This window comes from Myripristis murdjan, chromosome 15 (assembly GCF_902150065.1).
Source record: "Myripristis murdjan chromosome 15, fMyrMur1.1, whole genome shotgun sequence".
Classification (NCBI taxonomy): domain Eukaryota; kingdom Metazoa; phylum Chordata; class Actinopteri; order Holocentriformes; family Holocentridae; genus Myripristis; species Myripristis murdjan.
In genome coordinates this window covers 16,142,477-16,164,636 of record NC_043994.1, presented here as the reverse complement: position 1 = coordinate 16,164,636, position 22,160 = coordinate 16,142,477, and the positions used below count along the sequence as shown (strand labels likewise).

The 22,160-nt window shown below is 38.7% G+C and overlaps 1 protein-coding gene across 1 annotated transcript; it reads right to left on the bottom strand.

Annotated features, from left to right (window-relative positions):
- Positions 1–1,646: 1,646 nt before the first annotated feature.
- Positions 1,647–6,748, bottom strand: plek (pleckstrin). Its single transcript, XM_030070625.1, has 9 exons — positions 6,621–6,748; positions 4,651–4,806; positions 3,759–3,940; positions 3,526–3,617; positions 3,185–3,369; positions 2,879–2,983; positions 2,408–2,491; positions 2,201–2,270; positions 1,647–2,046 (listed from the first exon to the last, which is right to left on the bottom strand). The coding sequence occupies exons 1-9, from the start codon at positions 6,660–6,662 to the stop codon at positions 1,907–1,909; spliced, it is 1,056 nt and encodes a 351-aa protein (XP_029926485.1). The 5' UTR covers positions 6,663–6,748; the 3' UTR covers positions 1,647–1,906.
- Positions 6,749–22,160: the final 15,412 nt, after the last annotated feature.

The window sequence follows — 22,160 nt, the reverse complement described above, 5'->3', positions numbered from 1 at the left end:
AACTGATACGTTGATGTATAGTGCCCTCCTGTGTTAAAAGAGAAGACACACTGCATGCACACACATATGCACAGAACTATTCCCATTCTTATTCTCAGTCTTATTCTCACTATTTTTATTTATTTATTTATTTATTCATCTTTTTTGCTTCAATACTTCTAAAGCAATGATGTGACCTCATTATTCAAAACACCACATCTTCTCATTCATTACAGTGCCATGTCATTGTGGATTAGTTTTGAAATCTAATTTGGATCATTTTTTTTAATCTATTTCTCCTTGTAAATTGAGATATAGCCATGCATGCCCCCGGGCACACTGCCTGGATAATGACATGCCTCGACTGCACTGAAAGGAAGGGATACAGAAAGACAACCACACAAGCAAGCAGGTGGGTGATGAGCACCTGTGGCTGTCAGCGCACCAAAAGGATAGTGCTGACAAAATAATTCCCCATGCCTTGTTGGAGGAAAACTCTTTATTGGAAAAAAAAGGGATAAAATGGCAAAAGTTAGATGAAAAGGTAGTGGACTTGCTTATCTCAACAGTGATTAATGGTTAAGTGGCATTTCTTTGCACATTAAGTGGTGAGCAAATTGGAATATGTTGTCATCTTCTCTACTCACACTCTCTTCAACAGGTTTGAGGCAGAAAATTTCTGAGACTCCCACCATGTCAGTCATAACTGTCAGTGGTGAAATTTCTCGCAAATGCATCAACTTAGAAAGCCACAAAATGACACCAACGCTTGAAGACAGGATATGATTCACTACAAGTTCACTCTCAGGAACTGGACGTGCTTGTATGATAACTTGTATGTTGTATGACTTTTGAGAAAATGGGGAAGAATTTGAAAGCCACATGGGTCTGAATTTGGTGCCTCGAACCAAAAACACAGAACTTCTCTTTACACCTTTGCAGCGTCTCACTTCACACTTTTGCTGCTTCGCATGCGTCACATCACTAACAGAGGAGGTGACAGTGTTTGAAAGACGTATTTTTGCCCACAACGTGACCACTGAATACACTTATTTGTTTGAAAAATACAAAATAGATGCAACTGCTAGGAAATTCTATCAAGTCCCACTGTGCATGACCTGACCTCTCTTTTACAGAAAATACAATAACATTTGCCAACTGGACCTGCTAGTTCAAAGTTCATTATGGGAAACTGAAGGTTTATTCAAGAAAAGATCATTTAGACCCAGCTGACAAAATCAGGAAAGGCAAATGATGAGAGGGATGAAAACTTAGTTTATCAAATTCTACACTTATTCCACATTTTTTTTGTCAACTTAATCTAAACCATCCTCACTTCAATAATATTTCACATGCATCTTTAATGTTAACACCTGAACCTTAAAGGTCCATGCCAGTGATTTTGAATGTTTGGCCAATTTACTACACTAAAAGTTTCACACATATAATTATATGTAATTTGCAGTTTTTGTTGAAACACCCATCTTATAATGTTGTGCTTCTGCAGCTAACAAATTCTATCTTGTCCTATCTGTCTATCTCACCACACACACACCAATGTCACTGTATCACAGCAGTTCTGTTGCATAAGCTCCTTTATTTGAATATGAGAATGGGAAGGGGGGTGGGGTGGGGGGGGGGGGGGGGGGGGGGGGGGGTGTAATTATACACCCTATAATTACAAACTGTTGAATAAACATAAACATAAACATAGTGTGTAGTTTGAGGAAGTGACATTTCACATCAAGTGGCCTGAATTTGGCTTCAAAAGGCCACAGCACTGTGGTTTAAAAAAAAAAAAAGAGTTAGTCTCAACGTCTCACCCACTGGTTAATTAAATTATAAATCTATAAACAACAATGTACCATCAACAATCTTTGTCCGTCTACTCTGTGCAAGAAATGTCAGTGCCACTCTACTGCAGGTGTTATTTTCCACTTTTTGATACTGCCTGTATTGCTTTGATCCACTCCTTTCTTTCCTCGGCTGTAGCAGCTTGGAGGAAGTAGTGGGTCTCATCTGAGGTGATGATTTCAAAGAGGTTGCCATCAACATCATACTTCTTGGCTGAAAACAGGAAAAAGACGTGGAAAAAGCAGTTAAAAAGATGAGTTTAAAAGAAATGTCAGGCAGTAAACAACAGTTGTATTTCCTGGTCACAGCCTATCACAGTGACAGACCTAACAGGGCATGTGTGCCCTGTGGCTACAGATTTACTCACCATCAGGCACGTACTCCACCGCCGTTACCACAGAGCCACGGAGATGGATCGAACCCAGAGGGTCGTCGCCCTGAGGGAGAAAGGAGAACAGAAAGAGAAAGAAAGCAGGCCATTATGTGAATGTAGGGATGTCTGTAGAAATCATTTCCTCTTTCATTTCCACCAGCTTTTCCAGTTAGTCCAGCTTTAAGAAGTGAATTCATTTACCTTTGTAGGGTCATAATAGTGAATATACGCAGGGTCGTCTCTCAGAATAAACTTTCGCACCTTCCAGTTTTTCCTTCTATGTCCCTGTGATTTAATACAAAACAAAACAAAACAAATTATTGTCAGTTGTACTTTATCTCGCTGGCATTTGAACATCACCACCCAGTGTCATTTGGCAATATGTACAGTAACTCTGACTTCCCCATTTACTAACTGATGGAGATTACCTGGCTATTCATAGACACCCGGCTCTCTCACTTTCTGCCACAGCACTGCTGCACGCATTTTGAACTTGCTAGCCAGAAAAATAAGAACTATTATAAAAGTCAGACTCCAAAAGATAATAAAATCTGGCTAAACATCAGTGTTTCTTTTTTTCTTCTATGTCATTCTTTCTTTTTGCGTGTTATAAAACAAAATAAGACTTATCAACACACTATGCTTGTTTGGCCTATTTGCTGTCTGGTTCACCTGTTTAAGTAAGCAGCCCTGTTTTACGATGTTTCCTCTGAACTCTTCCTTCACGATCACATCTTCATCACTGGAGTAGCCCTCGCAGAAGAACCCACTGTCTGCCTGTGACAGAGCAAAACCATGCAAACACTGAATTACATATTTGTAATTTGAGTCATATTTGAAGATCTGTCTTGCTGGGAGGAAATTAATGTCAAGATTTCCATTGTAAAAGAAAGCATCAACACGTGCAAAAAAAGAAACACTTTAGTCTCTGTGATAGCACTTTGTCATGAAGTTGTGTGGACATTCAGCTCTGCTTACAAAGAAGTAAAAAGCATCTGGCTCATCCAAGAGGACCGACTGTGCCCCGCTCTCGGCTCCCTCTTTCGACAGGTCGCCCGCCGGCTGCAGAAAACCTTCATTCAGCAGTCCTGTCGCCAACATGAGGGCCTCTGGCCTATTTCTCGCCCTCTCTTTTGAAATCAGCCAATCTACCACTGTTGCACCTGTGCAAAAGGAGAGAAAACGGAGAGTAGAGGAAATGTGAGCATTCGAATGAGCTGAAGGGGCAAAGGGAAATGATAAGATGCTCAAAAAATATATATCTTTGTCACCACCTGCCACCTCTACAAACAAGATAGAGACAAAATATGGTGCATTACCGGTGAAACAGTGGTTGTAGATTCTTTTTTCCTTTTCCAGCTTTAACTCTTTCACTCCATCATCTGGGTCTTTCATCAGCATGTACAGCTCACTGAGAAAACACACAACATAGACAGTGTCAACAGTTTGGTGGCCTCTATGACTTGATTATATCATTACTCTCATTGATTAAAAAAAAAAAAAGTTATTCAAATGATTGTTTCCTCAAATTGTAACATATCATAAGACCTACTTCAGGTTCACGGTGTCAGGCAGGCGAATGGACTTCCTGGTGGACTTCCTGGCGAACCTCCTGCTCCCTTGCAGGCAGGCAATGGCCCGCTTGATGTCCTTGACCCACACCTCTCTCTCCTCCACATGTGTGGCTTGGAAGAAGTGATCCTGCTTCTTGTCTGTGCTGACCTTGAAAACCAGCTACACGTTGCATTGTTTGGGTCAGTTTGCTGCACTGTCTCTGTTCGGTCTGCTTAGCCTTAACATTTTTCTCAAAAGTGAAGAAAATCAGTCAAATAAATATATTAAACTTTCTTCAACTCCGCCGGGCCCGTCAGTGGGTTTGTCATTACAAATGCATGCTGCTTTGTACAAACCAGCAGAGCTCCATCTTAAATTCTAGTGAAAATCCCAAGGTTTCCAAAGATACCAATTATGTCATGTTGAATTACAGGGAAATGTGTATAAAATAATGCACAAGACAGCTAGATATTTTGTACTTGGTGTGATGTTGCAGCTATAAAACAATGTCACCTAGTCTATGAATATTTCACTGACTATAAGCGTGACGTAGCTCCAGTGAAGTATTGCAACCAGCAGATACAGCATATGTGTGTACCACTGTTGTACAATATGGAGACAATAATATTATTATTATTATTTTTATTATTTTAATTGTAATACAATTAAAGGTGAAATTGAAGAGAAAATAAGAGTTTAAGAGATTAATATTGCTGCTACGTTATTTATTTATCATGGTTCCAGTTGTACTGGCAGATATGAATCGATCATAATCCTAGACTTTGTTCTTGATGCTGTGTCTTCTGCAGTATGTATTCTGCTCTGCACAGCTATTCTTGAGTGCTAGCTCCCAAAAGGCTTTTCAACAAGTATGACTGACATTTTCTTACCGTCCTCTTGCCAAAATCTTGGCAAGGACTGGTGAGTGTTGCTCCCTTTAGCGGGATCATTCCCTTCGGAGAGCGGTCTGTTTTCTTTTTATAGTAGTCTATCCCATCCTCTGACAGCACCACCCACACTGCCTTCCAGGAGTTAAGCACTGTACCCTGAGAATCAGCAAGGCAGGTGACAACAGGGCGCCATGAGCAAAAAATGTGAAAATATAAGCACAGAAAGTGAACATCTCTAAAAATTAAAACAACTGCAAAAATAATAGTAACAATCTGACCGTTATTTTCTTCAGCAGAGACCTTTAAAGTTTTGTGTGCTCCACTTTGTCTTTTCCAACAACGTTTAGGAAACAAAGGGTATACATAGCTTAGCCTATATGCTTTGGAAAAATAATGACAAGCTCCTCACTCATACTATTGGCAAGAAAAGAAATACTATTGGCAAGAAAAGAAAGTTGCTCTTGGTTTAAAAGATGTAAGGAAAAATACTGTTTGATTGTGAAATTTTAAAAAATTGCCAGCACAGTTTTAAGTTTCACATGAATGTGTCTGCTTACAGTTTCATTCTTCTTTTTTTAAAGCATAGGCAACAAACACAACTATTTCCAGATACTTCTGCTAAAGGAAAATCTAGAAATAAATCTATTGCATGATTTTTCTTAAGTTAGTGTGGTTCTGTATAACATATGGGGAAGAGCAGTGTGCCTTTGGCAAACCCGGAGTTGAAGTTTCCATCACGGATTGGGGGTTTGTGCGGTGACCAAATGTTCAGTTTCTTTCAGTTGGTTTAATTTTGCACAATCTACCATGCCCTGCTGAGCTTGCCAGTTGCCTTATCTCCCTCCTTACTTCCTTTAGGGAACAGAAACAAGTTGTTTTAAGAGAGTGGTTTGTGAGCAAAGCATATTTTGAGAGAGCATACAGTACTCAGAGATACTCTGGATTCAACAGCACAGTGGGTAGACAAAATAACAGAAACAGTTAAAGATATAGTATAGGGATATCAAGTATAAATTAAGGAACAACGATACCATTTGCTTTCAGGGCAGTTTCAGTCCAGCCATCTGTATTAGAACTTTGGACAGTGTTCATGAAGGAAAACACCCAGATGTGATAGATGAGGGAAGTAGAAATCTGTTTCATACTGTGCTCCAGAACTCCCCATCAAGATTTAATAATGTTTGGTTCTGGGGGGAGGCCATGGAAGATGGTGGACTTCAACCTGATATTCATGAAACAACTCCTGAAATTGTTAAGCAGTGTGTTGTAGGGCATGGTTCTGTGGGTATGAGGAAATCAAGAGGAAACAGTGTTTATGCCATAGGGTGCACTTGATGCTGCACAAATGGATTTGTGAGCACTGGCTGATGCACCATCATGCAGAAGCAATGACTGAGTGAGGGTCAGGGCAGGAGACAGGAGACAAGCAGGGACCTGCATGGCCTGCCATAAATTCCACACATGTGAGGCTCACAGCATAGTTTTTGTTGAGACTGTGTCAAAGAGGGATTTCTTCAATGCTACTTCAATTCCAAGCATTTTTGAGGCCAAGGTTTTGCTATGTATAGCAGCTATTCTGCAAAAAATCTTGCAAATATCGTTGGTATTTTTCCCTACAATTTGCTGTAATGTAGTTTTCTCTGATAGTTCCCTTGCCACAGTTGTCTCATCTTGTTTTGAAAACTCACATAAAAGTGGTAATTGCCAGGCCTCTTTCAAAGCTGACACATAATACAGTTTAACATTTAACTTCATAGTGTATAATGTTTCCATTTTAAGCTTTTTAGCTCAAGTCCTTTACCATGAGGTATGTCTTATATTTGTCCAACCCTTGTAGATGACCTGCATTGCAGCATTGCCTGCTAAGACATGCTCTCTCAAATATCATCAGGAAATATTTGAATAGGCTACAGTACACTTACACTTGTGATCTAAGAAATTGCAACATGTTTTCTTGTGCTTCCCCTTACCTTTTTCACCAAGTAGCCCTCTCTGATCTGTTGCGGCTCCATTGCGCTGCTGCCTGCTGCAGTCTGATGTATGTTCTCTGACAGATGAAGCCACAGTCTGTGTCAGAAACATGCCCGCCCATCCTCACACTCACTCACAACACACACACACATACAAGCAGGCAGGAAGTTGTGTAGCTGGGTGTGTGTGTGACAGAACTTGGTCAGCCAACTTCCTCTTCTCTGTAGTATTAATAACTATAGCTTCAGGCAATCAACAAGGCTCATGTCTCTCACTTTACTGTAAAGGCGAAATGGCATTTTTTAATGGTAAATTATTCAGTGTTACCTCTAAACAGGCTGGTTGACAGTTCTGATGCAAATATTTTGGCTGATGTCTTGCAGCACCATTTTTTTCAACCAGTCAAATACTTTTTGACCCCACGTACACGCCCCCAGTCTTTGACCTCTTTATTTTAGGTATCTATGAGTACATCACAGCAGCTGATCTGAGTCAGACAGTGTACCTATATCTGGAAAATAAAAGTTCCTCTTTTCTTGATTGCACAATGAGGCTAAAGTATGCCATAGTTTTTATAAAACTGGCAGGATAACAATAATAATAATTATAATAATAATAAAAGTCATTTGCCATAACTTATCAAACTAGCACAGTTTGTTGGTTTGTAAGGTTTTAAAGGATATTAATATTAAGTTTGGAGACACTTGGTGCAGGACAGGCCCCGCAGTCATAGTCCTAACGCTTGACAACTATTAGACATGCAGTACTATCACATAACTTGAGTTGCAACAGAACTCCCTCAGTTCTTATCAGAACATGTGTCACAGGAAGTGGTTTCACATAATGTTATTTTATGACATGAAAGGACACCCGTATCCTGTATCTGTGCTGTCAGTGCGTATCAATGTGCTCAGCTCTTTATGTTGTTGGAATCACTCAGAATTAAAAATAGCTGGGAGGAAACATCACAGTGCGTATTGCGTGGCAGACGGGAAGGGTTGAGGTGGATGAGTCTTTGACCTGTTTTTTTTTGTTTTGTTTGTTTGTTTGTTTGTTTTTTCAGAATTTGTCTTATTCATGACAACATCACTGAATTGACGCATATACAGCTTTTTTATTGATTTATTTTTATTTTGGGGTTCTGTGCAATACTTTTTAAACTGCAAATGGTTTCTATCCATACATTTTATCATACTAAATTAATATAAATACCACACATAAAATTTAATGTATACACTCTTGACTACATATACCATCCTGTATGAACTGACATAGTAAAATCCATAGGAACGAAACATGATAGATAGATAGATAGATAGATAGATAGATGCACATACATATATAAATACATACACGAATAGATTTTATTTTATTGTTGTAGCTAATGAAAGCTATTGATTATATTTATTGATTCCAAATTGTATTACAGAAGCAGGTTACTCAGACATTGCACAGGAACAGTAGTGCAAAAAATATACCCATCAACACTAGAAGAGAGAAAAATATTTTTTAGAAAAAATAAATACAGCAAATAACAAAAATAAAATAAAGTATCTATAAACTTTTGACCTTTAAACCTTTACATAGATATATTTCTAATGAAATGATATATGTACACGTACAGGTGTGTATGTATATATGTATGTATGTATGTGTGTGTGTGTGTGTGTGTGTGTGTATGTATGTATGTATATATACACATATACACAGTGTGTGTGTGTGTGTGTGTGTGTGTGTGTGTGTGTGTATCACTATGCATATAGTTTGTGCAAAGATATCCTTTGTGGATGATGTTTGTGATGTTGTTAATGCACCTCTAGAGGGCCCCACAAACACATTAAACCAACATGAGCTGACTACTGACAGATGAAGCAAAATAAGCTCAATGGGACTGTAGCAGTATGTTGGATGGAGGATGAGGAGGAGAACAAACCAACACAGATGAAAATAACTGGTCAGAGATATAAAAGTGATGTTTAAAACTGGTAAAACCCCTAAAGAACAGATTGTACAAAAGTGAGTGGTGGTTGTTATGAGACACTGGAAAAGTTTTTCAGAGGCAAAATCTTTCTCACATGTCAATTAAGAAGAGCGTAGCTAACCAAGAGCTTAAATCACTGCTTGGTTTTATGATAAGAGCATGCTGTTTAAAAGTCACCTTCTGAAGATGATCTCATCTCTGTAAATACAGATGACTGGAATGTCCTCTGTGAATGTGGCATCTATCAAAACCAAGAGACACGAGCCATGCTGCTCTTCTGTCTGGCTTGAATCATGCTCCCATATTAATAAACATCAAGGGGGGGATGATGTTCGTCAGTTTATTGATGAATCTTGGGGGAGTGAGTTTCATTAACCGTCACCGTAAGAGTCATCTCTCTGTGGCGGTGATTGAAAAACAACTTTGGGTTTAGAATAATAATCTCGCTGGGAAAATGAGGCAGGAATCAAAGAGGACAGGGCAGAAAATTTGTTAACCTCTTGTTCTGATGAAAAGCAGTCATCAAGGGCAGCTACAAGGAAGAAAATAGACACTTTTTTTTTTTTTTTTTTTTTTTTTTTAAATCCGTGTGAGACATATGAGGAGCAGAGGAAGCTCCGAGAAAGGGAACTGCAGACAAAACATCCTTTCTGTTATTTCACTGAGTTCCTGGTATGTCTCCCTCTCTCTCTCTCTTTCTTCCCTCAGTGTCTGACTCTCTGTCTATATGTATAAAGAAACAGTGTGATGATGTACACCTGGGGAATAGAGAGAAGAAACAGACCAGGTTAGCACTAAGCTTGAAGAGGAGATGAGTGAGGTACTGTAAGCATGATGAAACTCATGAAACAGGAAATCTTCACAGAGCCCCCACGCCTGCAACCTCTCATAACCTGTCTCTGATCTGACATGACTTCATAACATCAGTCCTCAAGCACTGACCAAGGGTGCTCATGTCTCATAACCATGACCACTATTATCATGTAGCGTATGATCATATATAATGCATGAAAAAGAAGAAAAACCGGTCTTTAGTCAAGGCTGAAACTCACTAGAAAATCACCAGGAAGCCAGAGATGGTGATGCAATGTCAGGGAATGATCATACTTCAGCTGCCAGTTTTGAAGTGTTTGGATTTGAATACTTATTTTGATTTGCTGATATTCCTACAGCTTCAATTCTTAAGTATGATATTATCAATACAGTGACAGCATGATAATAGCTAGCCCATTTTGCTCCATTTTGGTGATCATTTATTCCCCCCCTCTTTGCTCAGAATGCACACAGTAATAAATACTTAATGCACTGTTCACTCTGCTGCCCTGCGCTCCGCCATAGCTTTTGTTTTCCAGCACAAGGATTGAGATGTCTTCATTCCAGTTCTCTGTACCACATGAGCTACATCAATAATTCTGCTGAAGAGCGCACTGAGCTGAAGAGGTGGGGACAGTTGATGGCTTTTTCCATGGCACACTCTATCTCTCTCTCTCCTTCTATTCCTGTTGTGCTCCCGTGCTTCCTAACATGACCTTCTGTGATGTTATTTATCATTTAGGCTGCATGGACAATAGGCAGACACAGCGGGCACATGCGTGTACACGCCTTTTACCCTCTGGCACACAGCAGGGGCTCTTAAACAGCTGAGCTAGTTTCAGCTGAAGTATTTCCATATTGTGAGGAGCCATGAGCATCCAGCGTAACTAATCAGTGACAAGGTTAGAAGGTTATCATTGGCAAAATATAGCAGGCATGTTTGGAAGGGAAATGTGGTGAGAGTGCTTTGAAAAAAACATGTCTGTGTACTGCAAGGCTGCCTGAATGAAAACTAAGGGCACTTTTTCACAGCATTACAAAAGAATCACAGCATGTACAGATACACCCTGTAATATTTGTGGTGAGTTTTTCCATTTCTGTAATGCAGAAGATGACCTGAAGAGAAAGAGCTCAGACACACATCCTCCTTATCTGTGTTTTGTTCACACCAACCACATGGAAGAATTGACCAATGCTGTGTGTTTGTGAGACGTCTTTCGCACAGGTGCTACTGGATATCTTTTTTTTTTCTTTCTTTTTTTCTTGCTCTCCCTCTCACAATGAGTGCATGCCTATAGTCATCTCTCTGAATCAAACAGAAATGTAAACCTGATCTTTCTAGGCTTTTTAGACTGGTACTAATGGACAGCCTTGGCTACAGATTTCCCCCAGGTCTCTACAATACCCGTCTTTGTGCCACACATCCCACTGAGTTAATCACTTGTTTGAGACTCAGATCTCAGGATAAAAAGATGAATCAGATATATTTCATTTCAGAATCAAAGATAAACTTCATTCTCCTACTGGGAAATGTAATAAGACTGGCCTCACTGACCTCTGATTTGCATGTCCTGCCAAATGATTTTAAAAAAATAATTATTTGCATAGGCTAAGCCTGCCATTTTGACACAGTGTGATAGTTTGTCAATAACCCATTTGCATGAGCTATCTGTGAGCTTCTAACACAAGCCAATTATTTGAAATGTGTGCAGTGAAGAATTTAACAGAGCAAAATGCTGTGTATGGTGAAAACCTGATATCAAATCTAAATTTAGACTGTTAGTTCAATATTTTTTTTTTTTTTTTGTGAACATGAAAGCCTCTCCCTGAACCCTGAGCTGCTTCAATGACAACTGGTGACTGATTTTTTTTTTTTTTTTTTGACTCATAGTAATAAGCTGTATTGTCATTATAATGTCAAAAAAAATCTGGATAAGAAAATGTACTCATATCTTTGCAGACATTATCCTGTCTGCTGCCCACTAAATTGGTCTTCAGTGGAGTTCTTCCAGTGGAAGAACTCCAGGAATTTAAAGCTCCCATCATCATTTGAATTTCTTCTTTGTAGCTGAGGAAACTTGTTCATATTCACAGATCAAGACTGGACTTTCCACAATCATCACAAAAGTGTCTGCAGCTCTCTGTTAAATAAAACTATATCAGGTCTGTCTTAGGGTGGATTTTCTCTAATTGCCTCCGGATGTAACCGTCAGCAAGGGTATAAGATAAAATGAGAGAGAAAGAGCAAAGACATCAAGTTCACAGTCTGAATTAACAACAAAGTGAAATGAACGAGCTGCTGGAGAAGATGGCCCACTGTGGTGGGACCAATAAACCTGCAGGCTGGTTCAGGAGGGGGTAGCTCCTCCATCTGCCAATTAAATGAAGGGGAAATTAATGGATAAACAGTTTCACTGGGGATCAGAAAAGAGTGGTGGTGCTGTGAGCCCTGCAGCCAGCTCCACCGCATCACCACCACAACCACCACCACTCTCATGTTGTTAACGGCCGCAAGGAACAAGCAAACTTATTTATTCTCATAGTTTTTTTTCTAATCTCTCTGTGCCATTGCCAGTAACCCCCTTCAAGAGTTTAGTTCCAAGGCAAAACTATGCTAATGTGGTCTTTTTTATATATTTGCTCTTATGCAGATAAGGGTTCTTATCCATTGCCTCACACCTGTTATGCTGCTGGCAATTTCTGCCTATTATTTTGGATCGGAAATGCTGTCATGTCTGCACACCATGTTCTATCTGGAAAAGGAAAAGAACCCTTACCACTTTGCATGGGTCTTTGTATTTTATACATTATAGCTGTAGCTTATGAAAGTGCATGGCAGCCATGCATTAACAAATATGCCAATGAAAGATTTGCCAGCAATTGGCTTGTGTAAAACCTTTTAAATGCTATTGATTCCAATAATAGCTGGGGGATATTGATGTAATATCCTCTCATCATTGGACCAAAGCAGCAGTAAAGCCTATCCATATGTCTGTGTGTTCAATTTTTTTGCCCTCAGGACTGTTTTTAATTCTGCGGATCTTACTGAAATTCTATTTGATTATTAGTGTTTGAGCAACACCTAATGCTATAGTGCGTTGTTTGTTAAGGTCCCTAAACGGATTCTTATTGATGTTTTTGGCTCCAGGCTAGCCTACCGTGCCCACATCCATTAGTGTACAGATGTTAAAATGTCTTTTGTTCTTACAAACGTTAGTAGGGATGAATGGTGGTTCCAGCTGTGCATTTGCCTCAGGCTTTGATTTCACTTTGTTTGAGACACAAAAACACATTGGTCAGATTTATGTGGGGTGTTCTGTTTGTGGTGGTGAGATATTAATTTGACAGTATACTGGCATTATTCTCCAGCACTACATAAACACCATCATAAAAAGAGATAAAGATGACCACCTACTTGCAATACACAGATATGACATATTCCTACACATTGTTTGGCATTCTACAAGCTGCAAGTATCCAGCAAAATAAAAAATGCACCAATTGTGTCTACATCACTCTGTATTTGATTATTTGATAATTAATATAGGGTTTGTATGGCCATGTGAGAGCGTTGGCATGGAAATAATGTGTTTTGATGGGAAGGGCTGGCTCTCTGGTGCTCAGGGGGGACACAGGGTGGCAGGGAGAGAGAAGATGCCAAACGACAGACTGAGGCAGGATATAAATCAAATCTCTCTGGAGACAATAGGAGCTCACAGCACACACAGTTTTCCGGGATCTGCATGAACGTCACAGGACCAACCACCAGCTTAATGACCTCAAACTCTGTGGGGCATGAGGGAAACTCCATAGTATGCAAAAATGATAAGTGATTACAATGCTGCATGGAAAGCATGAGAGATGGTAAAGTTACAAATGTATTTTACGTTGGGTAGCTGTGTGCATAAATGTGTATGGGGGGTTGAAGGCACATGATTGCCCCTGCCTCATTTGTTCTAGGCATCCTTTTCAGATTGAGACAACAAGATTGAGCTATTAAACAGGGCATCGATGCTGCTGATTATCAGAGGAGCTGTAAGCTCATCGAGAGAATGCCAAGAGTGTGCAAAGCAGTAATCAGAGCAAAGGGTGGCTATTTTGAAGAAACTAAAATATAAAACATGTTTTCAGTTATTTCACCTTTTTTTGTTAAGTACATAACTCCACATGTGTTCATTCATAGTTTTGATTCCTTCAGTTAGAATCTACAATGTAAATAGTCATGAAAATAAAGAAAACGCATTGAATGAGAAGGTGTGTCCAAACTTTTGGCCTGAACTGTATATACTTTTTCAGTTAATTTCCTGAAGCAAGCAGTTGTATTTTGGAATTCCAGTGTCATTTTTCCTACCTTTTATCCAGTCTTTGGATTCCATTCATTCCACGATATGAAAATGAACTTTCAGAGACTTTGCACTTCCTTCACACCAGTACTCCATCACTGTAATAAAACAGCAGCACTGTTGTGTTTTGATGACTTGACTTTGGCCAGAGTGAATCAGTCTCTCTGCTGGAAAATAGTCCCCAGGGAAACATTTGCTTCACACAGCAAATTGTTAGTTCTGTGGTTTATGAATGGCGACAAATTTGTTGGCTGCAGAAGCAGAACATTATAAGGTGGGTGTTCAAAATTCAAATTTGAAAGGGAGGAATGTTGATTTTATGTTGTGAATGGTTCTTTAACACAGACACCACTCTGGTCGGGTCCCATTCGATACTTCAAAACTGCTAAATTTCATTTTGAAATTTATTTAATTCAATTAATTTTTAGATTGGATTACATATTAACCTTTGTGAGAACCTGGAAATGAAACTGAAATGAGTTTTTAACAGACTGTGTACATTTTGGTGGGCGATTTTTGCATCCCTGCCAAGAAATGCATCCACTCCACAAATGTGTCGATATTTACATAGTTTAGTATCACTGATGGTCAGATTAAGGCATGGGGTTGGAGGCGTGGATGCATTTCTCAGCAGGAATGAGAAGGCCAGCATAACACTGGCAAAATATACAAAATGTTTTGAAAATTAATTTCTGGTGAGTTTTGCATGTTGTGTAAATGTTATGTGCCGTGCACATAACATTTAACATAACACTGGTACAGGTCCTGTACCAGTGTTAACATAACACTGGTACAGGTCATTGGATCACAATTTTGCAGCTGCAGTAGTGTCAGTAATCTTTGAAGTTTCTCACAAAACCTTTTTTTTTTTTTTTTTTTTTTTTTGGAAGACAGACTAACTCTTTTTTTTTTTTTTCTTTTTTATCCTACTGACTTATTCAGCAGCTGGTATCTCAATGAATGTAGCCATCTGCAAATTTGGGTAGCGAACCTTAAAGGTGCACTGTGCAAAATTGCCAACGGTCTGTTGAAATGAGAATGTTTAGACTCAGCTGACAAAAACATGAAATCTTCTTCTCCAAAGCATATCCTTCTCTTGGGTTATGAATTATGGGCCTCTGTATTCTTGGCTGCATAGGGATAGAGGGATTTCTCAGACAGCCGTGTCCTGGAGGATGCTCTCCAAATGGATAATGAATCAAGGCTGCATAATCAATATGAATATTGTTGAAGTGAAGATGTTTCTCTGTGGTTTATTCATCACTGAACAGTCACTACATTCATTGTCAATCTAATGTTTTGCGTACATCTTGAATGAAGATCCATAAAATACATACTATAAATGTAGCTTTAAAATCAGGTCTTAAATATTTGCTCACTGAGCACATCACACTGAAGTACAGTTGAGCATAAAGGTCCTTCAGGGTGTTTTATATTGCTATTATCTGATCTGAATACAGATGAATATGACAGCAATGTAATGCTATTGCAATAAGGTACAATATTATAATAGTGTACATTAAAGTGAGTATTTTAGTATTAAAGTGAGATTTTTTTAATGGCTTTTATTAAGCAGCAAGTGGCTTTTACAAGTTAAGATGTAGTGGCTCAAAAGGTCCATATCCATTCAGTCCAACTATCACAGTTTCCTTAGGTGATTGTTCCTAGATGACTTTCTTCAATGATTGACACTTAATATATTATGTTATGTCTTATTTAAGTTTTCTACATCATGAATGCCTCATAAGCATTTGGATCAAAAATAAGCCGCTCTGCTTCCGCATTCCTCTCATGATGATGCCCTGAAGAGACTCAAGCTCCTAGAATCCTGCAAGAGTGATTGATTTAGACAACTCTGTTCAAGAAATTGTTACCATGCTGCTGTTCACCCAGTATGTGCACCACTGTCTCACTGTGGCATACATAAGAGCTGGAAATGCTGTGTGTTATTTAACATTTTAGTGCCAGCTCAAGATTGTTTTCACAATGTAATACAAAACATAGGAAAGTTAAAAAAGAAAAAGAAAAAGAAAAAGAAAAGAAAAAGAAAAGAAAAGGAGAAAATAGATTACTATCACAAGTTACTGTTGCAAAAAAAAAAAAAGTCATGCTACTTAAATCTCACCTAAATCAAGAAAATGGACATGATGAAAGAAAATAAATGCTTTAATAATTAGCTATAATGAAATAAAGTCGACATAAAACATGATATAATAATGCAAATAAGAGCAGCTATATACTACACAGGATGTATAGGGAATAGAAAAGAGAATATTCAAAGCAGAAGTGTGTGTGTGTGTGTGTGTGTGTGTGTGTGTGTGTCATCCAGCTTCTACTTGTGTGAGTGAGGACTACAGGGAGAGAGAGAGATGAGAGAGGCTCGGAGAGTTTGTGTCTATATTTGAAACTGAGTGATGTAGATGATTTGCAGTGCTGCTGTAATAGCTCCACAGTCGGGATGCTCTGTATCTAACCAAGACCTGACAGGGAGAAGTTTGAAATCTTGGAAGGTGCAAATGATTCCTCTGGTTTGTATTGTAGGCATGTGCCTCAGAGTCTGAATGGAAGATAAAATTGCGAGGCAAGGTAATAAGGCTGATTTATATATTTATAGAGAGATACATGTTTGATACGCATTTAGATATGTAGGTGGTGTAGTATTGTACTGTAACGTTATAGACATTTTGTAACCTTAACAATAACCTTTTCCTAACCTTAACCAAGTATTGTTAGTGGTTAGTGTGCTTGTTCACTGGCTGGCGGGCAAACTCACGAGCTAGTGGGTCGCATACTTGGCTAATTTAGGAAACATTCCTGTTGGTCGTATTAGAAGGTGGGAACAAATGACCTGTGTGGTCATATGGGTAGGAGGATTTGCTGGATAAAAGATATTTTCAATATGTAAAGCTACAAAACTCTTGTTCTCTGCAAAAACACTTTAACCTGCAGCCAAAAAAATTCTCATTCTTCCTACACCCTCTTTACCATCAGATATACTTCCTCAGTGCATCCTCTCAAGCTGTTGTTTCAAAAAGCCTCACTTTACGAGGAGTTTCACTGAGTTCACAAAGATTAAGCATCTCTTTTACATTCAATCAATCAACATTTTCTTGCCTTCAGTGTCTGTACTTGCGGCACTTTGTTGAGATTTTGCTGTACTCTAATGCAATGCTGAATATTATGTCAAATCATTCCCTCTTTGAGCAGCTTTATGGTTTATTTATTGTACAGTAGTTATGGCTGATAATTTGACTGAAAATCCTTTTGTTAAAATTAAAGTACTAATTCAGAAGTTGAAGTTCAGGAGGAAGTGGACGTGGAGAGATAAATAGCGGCGTGTAGTGAAAGTCTTGGCTGACGGACTGTCAACCCTCCGGTCGTGACAGTAGCCTCACAAACAATGTGAAAAGGAAAGCCAAATCAGTTGGCACATTTATGACTACCACCTGCCATTGACACACAGTGATTGGCAACCACCTGTCATTGGCAGGGCTCTTGTTTGATTTGATGCGCATTCCAAGATTCATCATAAGATATCTGCTGCTGCATGCATACCAAGCAGAGGGCTGCAAGTGAGGTTGAGGAGTTCATTATCTGATTAGAGAAGACAATTTGTGACACCACCAGCTATAATGATAGGGCAGGTAGGGACAGGTGGATTTCAGCGGTATGGACCTAGTCAGTGTAATTGCAGCCGGATTTGACTAAAGGAATATTTTTCTTTTTTTCTATTTTTGTAATTAAATGTGTCACGTTTCATTTTGTGCCACAGCAATGTGTCATGTTTGCAGTGTCCACTCCAAGATAATAGTGAATTCTGAGAAATTACAAGTAATCCATGGCAAATTGCCCCTGAATGTCTGACACATTAATGGAAGGAGGGGTGTCATATTCTTAAACTGTCATATTAAGTCAAATGTGTTTGTGTATTTTTTGTACTAAATTTAACGTAAATATAAATAAATATTTCCAATTGTAAAAAGGGCAAAAACGCAGTGAGTATGTAGACATTTTTTTAAAGGGGATCTTTACATTTCAGAACATACAGTATTATGGATTCTCCAAAACATGAATTAAAAAATGAAGTTGAAATATGCATAAACTGCAATTTCCTCTCAATATGCTTTTTGTTTTCTGTCTCCATAAAGCTTTTTTTCCTTTCTTTTTTACTCACTTCTTACATGCCTGTCTCTATGAATCACTGAACACTCATCTTCTGACATTAATAGATCTCGTTATTGATGATTGCAAACATACAAAGTGATCTATCTTGGTGTAATGAAGATTAATGTATCGCTTGGTCATGGTGACATTTTTAGACTCCTGTAAATCTGAGAGCTAGCACTTTTTTGCAGTGGGTGACCTCTTATCAGATTTGTGTTTCTTAAAGTCAAACAGCAGATGGTGTACACACACACACACACACACACACACACACAGAGAAAGAGAGAGAGAGAGAGAGAGAGATAGATATAGATTAAGATAGATATATAGACAGATAGAGAGCCAGATGGATAGATAGATCAAATTATACACACCAAGCTGGGTCACAGACCTAAAACTCATATTACCAAAGATAGATTGTATCCAGAGGCTTGAAATTGCCAAGAAAATAGGGATGGAGGTAGTAACCTGTATATAAATCAGTGTGCTGGAGTGTTGTTAGCTCAGATGGATGCACAGCACTGATGGGATGTTTTTAATCATCCCAGCTGTCAAAATGACGACTGAACAGTAGGGAAGAGCCAGATTTGACATCATTATCTTCATTATAGGGAAGGGCAGTGACTTTTTTACAGACATGACACTCAAGTGTTATTTGTTTGATTCATGAAGAACTTTGTGTCAAGTTTGGCCAAGGGTTTCGAGCCACTTGCTGTTACTGTTTGTGCGTTAACAATAACGCTATATCCTTTAAATCTATTTGCTAATAGTTCTGTCAGACAACTACAAATGGATTTTAATTAGATAAAACACCTCTCCCTAGTCTTTGGCCGAACTCATGATTGAACTCGACAGAATTAGTTATTATGATTAAGCTCTATGTTTACGGGCTAATGATTCCGACCTACCTGCAAATCGATAAAGGATACCTCAAGGACCATTTTCAAGAGGTAGGCTGTATTGCATAATGGGGTTTCTCCAGCTTCTACCTGGTGATTAATTACATTCAATACTGATGTGGAGCTTAGTCGTTTAGTATGTGCAGGGAGGCATAGGCTACCTTAATGCCTGTCTCAGACTCCAATATGGCTTCTAATCCCCCATAATATTCCCACTTGTACTTAACATGCTGTATTTTCTATAGGTAGTATAACAGCCCTCTCAGGACATTTTAGACTGTACACTCACACAGTGTCCATTGTTTCCCAGATAACAATATTGGTTTGATGAGCAATTAAATCCCAGGAACCTCCAGCTTCCCCCTCATGCCAAATTGAGCAAGAATCTCCCGGCACTCAATGGGATCACGGTAAGGAAATACTTCACATTCAGTGCATTCGTTCAGAAGAAAGTTCATTATTCTCCTTTTTGTGAACCAGAGCTGCTGCCCCCACCTGTGTTCTGAAAACAGCTACATATTTAGAGGCTTTGGTTCATGGTGATTAAAAAATCCTGTTTGCTGTTGGTTGTTTATCACAGACTGGAAATTATCTAGATGCAATAGTGAGGTGGACTGTTATTCCTCCGTTGCCTTTTGACCTCCACACTCATTATCTTTTTTAAAAGGCTTTTTTTTTTTTGTGCCTACTGCAGTTTCAGAATGACACATAAATGAACCTTACAGTTACAACTTTCCAATAGTTCTTGCTTATTATTTTTATATTTGCCGTAAACTTATTTAATTGCAACAGATATACTCTGTATCCCATGCTCCATGGTCCATGCTACTGTGGTCACTTAATGCATCTTACTTTGCACATTTGCTGTATTTTTTTGCTGTATATCCCTTTCATGCATGAACTATGAAAGCCTGAGTCCAGATTTTTTTCTTTTTGTGTTTTTACACTTCTTAGGGCATGGATATTTCTGTGAGTCTCCATACTTCTTTCAGGATGCAGGACTGATATTACCATGTCATTCTACTAGTATTAATATGTTATCAGCAACAAGAACTGACAGTCTCTGCATAAACCTCAATGTAGGGGAGCAGCAGAGAGCACTCTAACAGCTGATATGCAATTCCGCCATAGAAACCATTGCATTTAGGAGAAAATGACTTTTAAACCGTCTTTTAAGCTGTCCACTGTAGTGACCACTCTGTGTGAAAGGGATATATGTGGTTGGACTTGTCAAATATTGTGATATGTTTTGTTATAAGGGTTAAGTGCCCTACTTGACAAGGGTTTTCAATAACATTTGGTAATATTCAAGTAGACTGTTAGATTGTGCACAAAAAATCACTAGTCAAAAAATACAAATGAAACACAAAATGAAATACAAACTAAATGCATGAAAAGGAAGAAAAGAGTTTCAAGGACAAGTTATTCTTTATTTTTCTCAGATGTGAAGCTTGAAACCTGAATGCTGCAAAGTATAAAGCACAACACAAACAGCCGACAAAATATACAGAGAACATATAAAACATACATTAAGGACCTTGGGTTGGACTCCTGGAAAGGCAACACTCTAACAGCACCAGGTGATGTATTTGATGGCCCCATCGAAACATTTATTTGGGTTTCTGCAGCTGAGAGATTTCATTCTCACCTACTAGAACACAAACTACCCGCTCTAAAACCTCTCCAACTGAGACATGCACAGGCTGCTGCTGCTGCAAAAAAAAAAAAATTGTGGAGGAGAGAACCTGGAGCACAAATTCTGGCGAAAACTCCATTGATTCAGCCTGGAATTCCACACAGATTACACATTTCCCTCAGATTTCTCCAGGACATGGATGCTAGAATATCCCGTTTGTCCAAGTCCTCAGACTGAAGCAAATATCAAACTCATTGTTTGTAGCCATGTTTGAAATCTGGGCATAGTACAGCATGTTTGGTGTGGAGTTGAATGCAAATCCTCTCTGCATGACCCTTTGACCCCCTGAGAGAATGATTCAGAGCAATAAAAGACAATTTGTATTATGAAATAATTATGCTGCTACAGTTCTTTACTTGCATAATACCCTCCACAGATATATTCGTCAAAATCTGCAATGCATATTTATGTTATACTGGCCCTGAACTAGCAAACAGACTAACCTCAACATATAACCACTTTGTCTTGTCCTTTTCCCCCTCAAATCGCAAGCTTACCTTTTATACTACATGTCTGACATATTTGTGAAAAAGTTAGAATAATTAAGATTGTTTTGTAAATCATCATTTTTTAAAAATTTACAATAGATAGTATTCTGCATTATTAACTGAGTTCTTTTCACCTCCCTCCTTCCGCTGCTGGTGACATGTAAGTGTTTATTGTGTTTATTCTGATATGCCTGAGCAGTTTGTGATCTTGATTGCTATCAGTTATCTATTGCGAGGTGAGAACCCCATTAAAATGTCATTATAAACAAAAAGAAGCTCCTGTTTGTGACATGGCCTAGATAGACTGAAGCTGATTGTGTCTAATGCAACATGTTATACATTTTCATCCCATCATCTAACAGAGAGATCGCTGTAAATCATTGTTGACGCCATTAAAATATTTTTGACCTAACCAAATTCCTTTTATCATAAGCTTTTGGCACGTCTATAAGAAGAGAGTGATAACTGTGTTTTGCATCTGTCCCTCTCTCCCCTGTGTCCTGCCCGGTTTTGCACAGTACAAATAAATAGCTTCACTTAATCTACCATGGAATTTCTGTGCTGTATTGATTTCATGTTGTTTATACTGTGCAGCAGCCTTTTTCACACTGAGTGGGACACAGATAAAGGCTCAAAATCTCCCACCTATTTGTGCTGTGCTTGGTTGTGTTTATTGTTGTTATTGAGGTCATCTGCGCTACAACACACAATATGTCCAATATCAGAAACAAAACAAAACAAAAACATGTACAGCTTCCACACATAAAATGACTCGGTTGTTATTTTCGTTTAGGGTTTAGTTATTCAGTGTGCTCACCAGTTCACCCATATGTTCCAAGTTCATATTGAGTTGTGAGTGCAAATCATGCTGTTCAAACATTGTGTAATGGATCCATGCTATAGCAAAGACTTACTTCCAAGGATGGACAAGCAAAGAGCGCTGAAATATTACTGTATTTTGAGGGGAAAAAATATATCTTCAAACTTCTTGTTTTGCAAAACAGATTTCAAATGTGAACCACAATGTGTGCCAAATGATCTTTTTGACAGTGTCTCAGTCACTTTTGCCTTTTCTTTCGATCCATCCTCCATTCAGCTGTAAATATCAGATATTATGAAGCGTGATGATGAAGCAGTGGGGGAATAGTGGGAGGT